This window comes from Nestor notabilis, unplaced genomic scaffold (assembly GCF_000696875.1).
Source record: "Nestor notabilis isolate BGI_N333 unplaced genomic scaffold, ASM69687v1 scaffold3578, whole genome shotgun sequence".
NCBI lineage: Eukaryota > Metazoa > Chordata > Aves > Psittaciformes > Psittacidae > Nestor > Nestor notabilis.
In genome coordinates this window covers 1-12,087 of record NW_009940438.1, presented here as the reverse complement: position 1 = coordinate 12,087, position 12,087 = coordinate 1, and the positions used below count along the sequence as shown (strand labels likewise).

General features: G+C 37.5%; 1 protein-coding gene across 1 annotated transcript in view; it reads right to left on the bottom strand.

Moving 5' to 3' along the window:
- The window catches only part of LOC104410230 (CUB and sushi domain-containing protein 1-like), a gene marked incomplete at both ends in the record, with an annotated part of 119,333 nt that extends 107,570 nt beyond the window's left edge, over positions 1-11,763 (bottom strand). Inside the window, 3 exons of the mRNA XM_010020338.1 lie at positions 8,441-8,629; positions 10,004-10,219; positions 11,647-11,763. Of these exons, the coding sequence (XP_010018640.1) occupies positions 8,441-8,629; positions 10,004-10,219; positions 11,647-11,763 (522 nt within the window). The remainder of the gene's footprint in view (positions 1-8,440; positions 8,630-10,003; positions 10,220-11,646) is intronic.
- Positions 11,764-12,087: the final 324 nt, after the last annotated feature.

The following is a 12,087-nucleotide window of genomic DNA, read 5'->3' as shown; positions in this document are numbered from 1 at the left end:
TAAAAGTAACAGCTTATTAAAGTGTCAGCAATTCATTGCAGCACCCTATCATTAATTATTCATGTAGTATTTCTTATAACAAATGAGTATTATAAAATTAATGTGATATTAATGTGAATAGCAGTGAAAATAAGCCTCAGTGAAGATTTTACTCAAATACTGTATTAATGCACCATTAAAAATCAAGTGCCATGTAAAATCTAATAAAGTGGCAATACCGCTTAAATATGAGATGAAAACACTAAGTTGCTGTTTCTTCTCAGCTTTATCCTTTAAGTTTTTCACAGCTTGCTTTAGAAACACTCCTTACAGTTGAAATGGCTAATGGGGGACAGGAACATAATGCAGGTTAAAACCCAAACCAAATTTTAAAACAACAGCACTCAAAACCAAGTTTACTGTATTAATGCTTGAACTCTATGCAATGCTGATCATAAGAGGCTAGTTTGAAATGAATACTGTGTACACTTCATAGTGCAAAAATAATATTTTCATTATAAATTCTAGGTAAAATTTATCACAGTTTCTTAAAGAGAAAGTGAGCAGGGAAAGCCCAGACAAGTAGAGAGAAGCAGTGTGCAAATCAAGTAACTGAATGAAAAGACATATTAGAAAGACGAGATGAAGAACGAATTCAAACTTTCCTTCCAACTATCATGTGGTGTCTGAATTCCTAAATCCTGGAAGAGCTAATCAAAGTGTTTAGTTACATGTCCTTGTGAATAGGGGAAAATAACCATCTCTAATAATGAGTAGCTCTTCAGCCATAATACTGAGTAGACAGGCTAGGTAAAGCCCATTCGCATTAGCCAACATGGTAAGGAATTAAAAGAAAATTATTAGTAAATATGACCAAATACTTTTATTTTGCCTTATCATCTTAATACTCATATTTTGCAATTAATTTTACAGTCAGAATATGATGGAATAAACTATTTCTTTTTTATTTTGTACCTAAACTTCTCATATAGCAGAGCCTTATCTATCAGAGCCTTCATTGTACTCCTCTGAGGTTAACAAATCCAGAGGGGTGAACTAGCAATTTCTAAAATGCTTTCTGAATAGAGAAAGTACCTACGCTTGGGCACTATACTTCACAATTCAAAAGGTGTCTCTGCTCACGTTTCTACCCATTGCCTTCAGTAACCAGTGAACAGCACATTCTTGCCAAGTACAAAGGTGTCGTGGCTTAAGCCCAGCCAGTAACTCAGAACCATGCAGCCACTTGCTCCCTCCCTCCCTTCTTCCCCCCCTGCTCCCGGAGGGATGGGGAGGAGAATCAAAAGAATGTAATTCCCACAGGTTGAGATAAGAACAGTCCAGTAACTAAGGTACAATACAAAACCACTACTGCTACCAATAATAATAATGATGATAAGGGAAATAACAAGGGGAGAGGACACAACTGCTCACCACCCGCTGACCGACACCCAGCCCGACCCGAGCAGCGATCTGGGCCTTCTGGGTAACTCCCCCCAGTTTATATACTGGGCATGACGTGCTGTGGTATGGAATACTCCTTTGGCCAGTATGGGTCAGTTGTCCCATCTCTGCTTCCTCCTGGCTTCCTGTTCCCCTCCTCACCTGCAAAGCATGAGGCTGAAAAGTCCTTGATCAGAGTAACCATTACTTAGCGAGAACTAAAAAACATTTGTGTGTTATCAGTGTTGTTCTCAGGCTAAAGTTGAAAACACGGCACTGCACCAGCTACTAAGAAGAAGAAAACTTATTGCTACAGCTGAACCCAGGACAAAAGGAAAGAATGAAACACCTCCCCTCTTTCAGAATTTCATCAGCATATCATAACCCACGATAAAGGAATGCCAAAACTGACAGGCTCAATCCTCACCTGTTGGAGGATCACTGCAAACGATAAAGTCACGTGTCGAAAACTATGTAGGAGATGATTTAGGTGCACATCAGATGTGTGTGTTCAATCCTCCAATCTAAACTCTCTCCTCTGTCTCAGCCCCTACTTACCAGCCATGTATCTCTGGAAATGTGCATACTCACTGGATATCTTGTTTCATATCACATTTCTCCTTTTTCCATATAACCTTCTCCCTGCCAAGCCTGAGAAGATACTTGCCACTGGTATCCAAAAAAAAAAAAAAACCCAAAAAAACCCAACAAGCAGAGCAGCATTTAAGTTCTCTCAGTACTGACAACTGCCTTTGGAACCTGCTGTCCAGGGAAGTGTTGAGTCACCATCCCTGGAGGTATGTAAAAGATGCACAGATACGGCACTTACGGACATGGGTCAGTGGTGGAGTTGGCAGTGCTACATTTGCGGTTGGACTCCATGATCTTAAGGGTCTTTTCCAACTTAAATAATTCTACGATTCTATGAGAAAGCCGTGCCAGTATGCAGAAGGGAATATGAAATTCATGAGGCCAGGGACAGCATTCTGCATTGCAGCGTGACATTGAAACCTCTGGAGTAAGGCACTGAGAAGGAACATTTTCTGGACTCATCTATTTCTAGTGTTCATTGCATTTGTTCACTGAATTGTTACATTCAATTTAAAAAAAAAATAAAATTCACTTATAGGAATGCTTCTTCGCTAAACCTGTGAGTCTTCCAATTGCTTTTTGGACAGTAGCTGTCATGGTTTAAGCCCAGCCGGTAACTCAGACCACGGAGCCACTTGCTCACTCCCCCAACTTTTTCCTCCCCCCACTCCCAGAGGGATGGGGAGGAGAATGGGAGGAATGTAACTCCACAGGTTGAGATAAGAGCAGTCCAGTAACTGAGGTATAACAAAACCCACTACGGCTACCAATAATAACAATAATGATAAGGGAAATAACAAGGGGAGAGGATACAATTGCTCACCACCCGCTGACCAATACCCAGCCCGACCCGAGCAGCGATCTGGGCCTTCCGGGTAACTCCCCCCAGTTTATATACTGGGTATGACGTGCTGTGGTATGGAATAGCCCTCTGGCCAGTTTGGGTCAAGTGTCCTGTCTCTGCTTCCTCCCGGCTTCCCTCCTCACCTGGCAGAGCAGACTGAGAAAGTCCTTGGTCAGAGTAAACATTACTGAGCAACAACTAAAAACATCGGTGTTATCAGCGTTGTTCCCAGGCTGAAAGTCAAAAATACAGCACTGCACCAGCTACTAAGAAGGAGAAAAAAGGACTGCTGTAGCTGAACCCAGGACAGTAGAACAACCCCAAAACAGAGTGGTAGAAAGCTCCTAGCTAGTTTGACTTTAAGCAAACTGGAAGGTAAGAAAAGCATGATTAAAAGCATAGTCCTGGTTTCCTAGATGAGATCTAGGAAATCTGCCTTAGTAACAGATTTCCCAGAAAAATTGTGTGGTTCCTGTTTAAAAGGCTAGTGACAAGACAGCAGCAGAAATCTATCGGTGATTGTCTCCTTTAGGTGGACATTAGCCTCAGAATCAGGGACTTAATCAAATTAAGGTTGTGTTCCACCTCATTTCTGCACTCCAGTATTCACCAAGCACCTGAGATTCACACAGTTCTGGGGACGTGCTGAAGTCCCTGACTGCCTAGGAGCTTTACTCTTGGATCTGCACTCTTGGGGGACCAACCCACTAAAAACTGCACTTTGTTGTCAGGAAAATGTAGCCAACTATGAAATGTAAATGAAACTCTAAACAGAATTACATAATTATAGGTAGAGGAAAAAGAGCTATTCCTGGAAGGAAAAATAGGAAGAATATGTATGCATGCTCAGACAACTTTTTTTCACACAGCCATGAAATAAGTATAAATGTATATACCCATTTGCAACTATGTAAAATCAAGTAAATGCCCTATCCCTGGCAGTGTTCAAGGTGGACAGAGCCTTGGGCAACATGGTTTAGTGCAAGGTGTCCATACCCATGGCAGCAGGTTGGAACTATATGATCTTAAGGTCCTTTCCAACCCTAACTACTCTATGATATAACAGGAATAAGTCATACATGTGGAAGTAATATCAGTAACCCATCATAACCACAATTAGTAATCAAATGCATGTGTTTGTTTTTTTTTTGGGGGGGGTGTGTGAAAGAAGTTTTTTCTGGAAAAAAAAGAATAATTGAAGCAATAATAACAAAACAATAATAACACAGGATGAGATGTGAATGAATGAAGGGGAAAGAAATTGTTTTCTGTTTTCAAATCTCAACTAGACAAAGCATAATCAGGAGAAGCTTGTCTGTACTTCAGTAGCTTGGGTTTTGCCACACATAAGCATATCAACAAACACAAAACCAGTAATTTTAAATCATAATGAAATTATTCAGAAGTAAATTTGGGAAATTAAACCTACACCACACAGACAAATGTGCCAATTACAGTAACGTGCCAGATGATAATGTTAACAACCTTATAGGTGACAAGCTGTTTCAGAACAGTACAAAGCAGATGCCTGTATCAGTACTCTCAAACCTAAAGATATGGGTTATTGTAGTGTCATTTCTTCTTCAATAAATGTGCATGTTTATTTTCCAAGTAGCCCTGTGCCAGGATTGCTGGGAGGGTATTTTTTTTACCTTCATATATCTATGGAAACGTGCTCCTATCTCCATTAATTTTGTGCATTAAACAAACCACCAAAGTAGCAGAGTATTACTCTCTGTTTCCCTTAATCTTGCATTCCTCTCAGTTACAATAAATTTTGAGAGGAATAAATGAGGTTGCTGTGAATGTACATTTAGACAGCACTTGTCAAAGAACAGTTACATAAAGGTGGCCAGCTGAGATTTTTTTTCCTTCAAAACACTGTCTCTGTCCTTTATACTGTGGGTAACTGTAGAAAAGCCTTACTGTATGATACATGCTGGAGTGTGTCACTATTTAAGTAAAGACTGTGGGACAGCTCTTCCAAATACAATCACTGTGTCTAGAAAAATAGGAAACAGTACTCTTGTGTGAAAGGAGACTACATTGTCTTATCTGCAGATACCAACTACTAGCACATTTGGCAGGCAAGCCATCACTGGTATTTAAGTGCTTTTGAGGAAGCTTTTACAGGAAATTAGGTTTCTTTATGGATGACTACACTACCTTTCTTTTAAACAATTCAAGAACGCAAAATTCTCTGTGAGGAGACTGGCAATCCTGGAATTTCTACAGTTAGTATAAAGAGGTAGAGGGAAGGGATCTTCCTGAAAAGCCACCTCATGTCAACATAAACAGCGTTCACCACACAGCTCCTCCTTCCATAAGAGAAGCACAGTTTTAAGAGGGAAAAAAAAAAAAGAGAGAAAAAAAAGAAATCTTCCAAAATGGGGGGAATTTGACATCACCTTGGGTAATGGTCATGTCTGTTCTTTAAACAGTGCAAGGGGAGTTAAGCCGAGGGGCCTGGATCTTCTCCACACTTTTTAACTGTTAACAGTAAAGGTCTTATCAAATACTAGCAAGTAGGCAGCTGTAGGCACAAATGGCTTTCTTGTCAGGAGGGAGAGATCCTACTGGAGCACACATTTAGAAAAGGAGTGATGACCCACAGGGAAGCTCTAGGTAGAGTCTTCAAAGGTGTGATGAGCTGGAATAATACTGCATAACCACTTGAGGTACTGAGATAAGAATTAAAATAATTCTAATTAAAAAGACAAGAGAGTGAAGTTTCAAGGACACCTGTTTATGAATGTCTACCTAATTTTGCAGATAGACTTGGGGGTGTCTTTTTGCTGTGAAAAGGAGAGTCCTTACTGAAGAATAAGGGACGCTGCCTTATTCTGAGCACCAACCACCCTCCACTAGTCAGATAAAGACTTTTGAAGTTCAGGAGAAGACCACCTAACTGCACAGCATGGACAGGCCAGTAGAAATGGTGATAGTGCAGTCCTCATGGGACTCAACGTATAGGACTAAAAATGCCAGAGTCATGATGTTAGGATAACCAGATCCCAACCTCTGATTTTGCCTTACTTGGAAAATAACTTTTCAAAGGAGAAGCAATGGTGAAAAGGCCCAAGTGGTTCTCTGACAAGGAAAATTTCAGAATATGCTGAAGATGAACCCTGAAGGAAGGACTTGAAATTATTTACTTGGATGGAGAAGGGTGAATGGCAATACCTTTGGAAACCCTGTTGGTTGGTTTGGGTTTTTATTACTAGCAGATGAAACTGAGTATCAATTCTACGGTAGAAATCTGAATGTGCTTGTGTGAAGTTTACAAACTAAATGCAATTGAATTTGAAAGGTTCTCACCCTGAATCTGATGAAAAGAATCATGAAAGTGTATGTTACCATGTGTCCTAGGAGGACCAAAGAAATCCTTGTTGATAGTTGTAGAAGGCTAGTGTGTACAAATCGCGTAGGTGAGTTTAATCAGTGTAGAAATGATAACGAAGAAGAAATAATCAAGAGCCTACTAATGTACTTATGAATTTGTGCCACTGAGTTAAGACTACCTTTAACTTCTGAATATACACTCTTACGCCAGCAGATTTCAGGACAAGTAGTTTCTTTTTGCTCTTTTGAGAAAGTAGTATTTGTATGAACTTGTATGTGAACTCCTAGGTAAGATGGTATCTTCACCCCTAATGTCTCAGATGACACTGCAACAAGAAATGGGACCTCTGTAAATGTTCTTGTTACTAAGAACACTGCACAATTAAAATTCATCTTTTCTTCAACAACAGGAGCTTATAAGGAGTGAATTTTCCATTCATATATATGGACAGTTACAGAATAGCTGAACACTCCTAAAAGTTAGGGAAAATAAGATGCTAGGTTTGAAGTGAGTATGTGAATATTATTCTAGTGAAATTTGCACACTTTAGATCAATATGGACTGAAGGAATTAGGTCTCTTCTCCCTGGAGAAGGCTCGGGTTCCTTATCACAGTATTGCAGTAATTAAAGGTGACTACAAAGAGAAGAGAGGCTCTGTCTTCACAAGGAACCACAAGGAGAAGACAAGGGGCAACAGGTACAAGTTGCACCGGGAGAAGTTTCATCTCAACAAAGATAAGATTTTTTTTACAGTGAGAACAGTCAGTCACTAGAACAGCCTCCCCAGAGATGTGATAGTGTCACCATATCACGGTAATTTTCAAGATCAATTGGACAGGGTGCTAGATAAGCTAATCTAGGCTCCCTTTCCCACAAAAGTGACCTTTCGAGGTCACTTAAACCTGGGCTGCTCTGTAATTCTGTGATATAGGATGGTGCACACTTGGTTAGCCAACATTCATAGACTAACAGTGTTAAGAAGCCAGTGATAATTCTAAGACAAATCAAGCTGAAAAGCTTAAGACTTAAATCTAGAATTTCTAAATTAATGGCAAACTCCGTATCATAAAGTCATAGAATTGGGTTCCAGTATTTTTCCATCCTCATTGTAAAAAAAAATCCTCTTCCTCACACCCAGCCTGATATCTCCCCTCTTTTAGTCTTAAAACCGTTACCCCTCATCCTATTGCAACAGGCCCTGCTAATTATGATTTTGGTTTCTTTCTCATATGTTAATTTCTTTCATTATGGGTTAAATAGCTATCATGAGTTAAATAACCATCATAGGTTAAATAACCCCAGGTTTATAATACAGAATTAGTAATAGTTTACTTTTATCCATAAAAACTATACACATATATCTTATGTGTATATACAATGTAGGTGATACGACTTTCAGATATAGAGATCTATCCCTTTAAAAGAAAACACAACAAAAAAGCTGAAGTCGAGTTTCTCCCTTCATGAAATAAAATCTTATTTAAAACAAGAGCCCTCTTAAGGAAATGCATTTAAGAGGTGTATGGAACTATTTGACATTTCAGAAGCATTATGTCAAAAGTAGCTGATCAGATTGACTTGACATGTTGGTCATAAAACCATCTCACAAATCAAATACAGGAACTGTACAAATTTTGTAAAATCTAGTCCCAGAGCTTTTCCCAGAAAAGAACTGTTCACTCAGTTTGAGCGTATAGTTATTGATTTTAACAGCAAGTAATTTTTAAAATTAGTACACAATGCTTGAATGCAGTTTATAAACTCAGAAAAAAAAAAAACCAAAAAAACCTCCCACCCAACCAAAACACATCCACCAGTTTAGAGTTACAAGAATAAGAACACAATATTAAAAAAAAAAAAAAAAAGACACCTTAGAACCAAGCCAGGGGACTCAGCTTTTTCACCTAAAATCTCTAAACAGTGTTTCTTTATCCTAAAAGACAAAGTCTGGAACTTTTATCTTAATTACGGCAAACATACAGTTCAATAATTAGATTTAAATTTTATCTCACAAGACATTTTGATATTATTTTCTATCACAATTCTAACTATTCCTCTTTCTTATTTTTGTTCTCCAAGGAAGAGAGACATGCATTACTTTTATCATGCACTGACTGAGTTCATACAGCTTGGGAATCATCCTTTCAACCCAAGCACTTTGTTCTCTGCCCAGTATTCTGACACATGCCATGTGCTATTAACGATTTGATGAATGAAATGAAAGCATGTGACCACCTACCCACACACCTTGGCAGAGGTGCACTCCATACACGCCGACCACCTCCCAGGCAGGTAAGTTTGTTAGCACCTTCCAGGCGATATCCAGGGAAACAAGAAAAGATCAAGGAATCTCCAACACCAAAATGAAAACCAATTCGCCTGCTGAAGGCAGGAACACCAGGATCATCACATGGCTCCAGATCATATTCTGAAAACAATAAAACATCATATCTAAATAAATGGGAGAAAAAATAAAAATAAAAAATATTTTTGAAAGCTTACTAAATTAGCTGCCTTGTGTCAGTATGGAACACTTGGAAAACATATATTTTCAAGTTGTGTTCTCTACTAAAAACCAGTACTGTTTCTGTATGTCTGCTATGGCTAAATATACTGTAATAATGTATCTATCATGTCCCACCCACACAACATTGTTTTCTTTTTCATTTCAAGGGCTGTAATCAGCTTATGTTGTAAGTGGTTTACTATAACTTTAATTACATCCTTTACATACAATTCTTGGCTCATCCGAACTCCCAAACAGTTTTAGAAGTGAGACTTACAGTTAGAAAAGAGTAACACTGTGTAGTGAAGAAAATCTAACCAAAAAATCAAACAAAGGGTCAGGTGAATGAAAAAACAATGTTCACATTTTCAGAAAGTGTGCTTGAGCTTCCTAAGTAAATCTAAACTCTTAATAAAGCAATTCCCATTTGTTGCCTTTTAGAAATCCTACAGGTGTCACTCAACTGAAAATACATATATATATGTATGCATGTATTTTAAAGAAGTCTCAAGTACTTAATTTTTTTTTTTTTTTGTCTTTTTTATAACTATGTGTCAGGAATGATTCAGGTGGAGACAGAACAAATTAATGGGAAAAAATGAGGGCTGTTACATACAGAAGGACTACATCGAATTGAGAAAATGTCTGCACTACACATGCTGGTTGTATGAAAATAAGGCAACACAATCACCCATTTGTGTCATAAGCTTAATGTACTTGGTAATATTCCTGAAAATAGTTATTTAATATAAATGGGGGCATATGATGTCTACCTATGTGTATGTCAGCTGTAGGTAGGGCATAAAACTTTGCTTGTGTTCAAAAAAATTCTGCGATCCACATGGTCTGCAATTTTCCCCCGTCCATTCATAATATTATTTTGTCTATTTTTCTATGAGTTACCTAGCCCTCTACCATTTTGAGTTATTTATACACTATCAGAGATTTTTAACAGTCACATTTACATTCCTAACTTGCAAAACTGCTGAACTCTGATTTAGTTATTCCAAAGTGCTTTTTTCACCCTTAGGTTTCCTCCAATCTTCTTTTCCACACTGTTGATGGTACTCTGAGAACAGAAAAAACTCCTTAAAACAGTCGTATCACTAACATCCTTCTCAATCAAACCTTAGCCAGTTTTCTACGATAGAGGCTATACAATTTCTACTGACTTTTTACTAGTGCTTCATAATGTTTATGTTACATACAAGTAAAAATATTATCTGGAAACAGTTTCTAACTGTTTAAGAGTTTACAAGTTTCTAAAATTCTGTTCAGTAGAATGGAATTTCTTACCTGAAAATGTGATGTTGAAGCCTTCATAAGAAATTGAAAAATCAGATATAAATCGAAGCTGTGCAGTAAAATTTCCAAAGAGACCAGCTTTAATTGTAGGGGGTAAGACTGAGCCAGTTAACCTGGCTACTGGTTCTGTGAAGCTGCCGTCTTCAGTGATAAGCAAATAGTCATGAGAGCTCTCAAGGTGAAAGGTATGAAAAACCAGCTGTACACCTTTAAAAACATTAAAAAGGGGGAAAAGAAAAGCATTTACTAGGAAGTTTTTACCTCTTATATACATAATTGCACAGAAAGTCAATCTTACATTATATGGAAAGATTTTTAGAAAAAGTCACACATGGAATCAAACCCTAAAATTCAGGAAAAAAAACCTTGCAGAAAGCACTTGGGCTCTAACAATATGCGCAGTGTGGATGTTTGTCTAGCTCACTGTAAATCAATAGCTCCCATAAGAGAACTGATAAGATTCAGTGTTATTTGTAAACACAGCACTCCGAAAATCTGAATTTGTATTATACAGATTTTATTCAAATTCCTGTATGCATCTCAGATTTATATTCTGTACCATGATCTCACTATTGAACTAGGAGACACTTTGATAAGTGACTAAAATTTTGCATTCATGTTTTGTTTTTCCATTTCCTCCGAAACAATTCTGTTTTTCACTCTAGAAGTAAAATAATACAAGGACAAAACATGTTCAGGTTTCCTGTACAGTCTCCCATATGCAGGGATTCACATTTTCTGGGACCAGTCCTTTTCATGACTGTTTTTTTCAATTGCCAACTTCCAGTGCAGTGATGAATGAAATTTTGAACCACAGGTATGTTTTCAAATACAATTATTTACTCTGGAGAGCAACACTCTTCTTAGAAAGTCGTCTCATATATTTTACATTTAAAATGCCACATAAGTTTAAAACAAAATCCAACCTGCAAGAAGATTTTAAATAGTAGAAACTTCCAATACAGTTCTTGGACTATTACCTGTAAAGGCTATCACAAAGACTTTCTATGACAAGAAGAGGAGATTGAAGAGTATTTTTATTATGTTGTGATTCTGTGGTATCAAACACATGTTGAGTAATTCCTAGGCTTTTTTCCTTAGTTCTTTTACACATTTCCCTAACAATTAAGCTATCAAGATTAACTGTGCATTCAAATGTTAATCAGCTGTATGTGTAACAGAAAGATGTTATCATTTTTGGCCGTAATAATTTACGTTTGAAATCTAGGGTTACTTATACACAGATCAAATCTCCTTATTCATGCTTCATAATGAAAAAGAGCTATCAACAACAGTTGATAAAGTCCCAACAGCTTTCACTGAAAAATTTAGTGCTATTTAACAAGGAACTATTATTTTCATATATTTTACTTCTATTTTCTGACCATTTTTCTGAGACTAAACCACATTTCCTCTGGTAACTGCTAAAAGTATGTTTCTTCTGCAAAATGAACACAAATTAGAAACACCACATTTGAACATATTTATTTTGGAAAATTAAGCTTCTTCCTCAAAAGAGTGGCAGAAAGCACTGATTCAACTCAGTTCATAAAGGCATTCTATTGAGTGCACGTGTTTGATTTCTTTAAACACAGGCGTTACATATACACATGTAATTCATATCACATTCTTACCCTTGCCATGTGACACTTCAATAGTCCAAGTGCAATTTAAAGAGTTTGGATAAAAATCAGGAAATCCTGGCGAAAGAACAGTTCCACTCCTCCCATGAATGTATCCACCACATAAAGCTGAATAAGAGGAAAAAAAAAAAAAGGTTGGGGACAAAACCCAAAAGAGGTCAGACTGAAGTCCTGGGTTTTGTTGAGGGGGGGGGGAAACCAAGAAAAATCTAATTCACTTTTTGAACTACCCTTAAAACTAAAAGTAGGGCCAAGAATAAAAATAAGAAGTTAATGCATCCAAAGCCATGATATTCACACTTGACAACAATTTGTTTATCCATAAATTAGTCCTTAAAAGGCAGTTTATTTTTCATCTACAGTCTCTCCGGTTAGCAAAATACAAAATTAAGTAAAACTTTGTTGAGGAATACTGCAAATACTGGGGTAGGA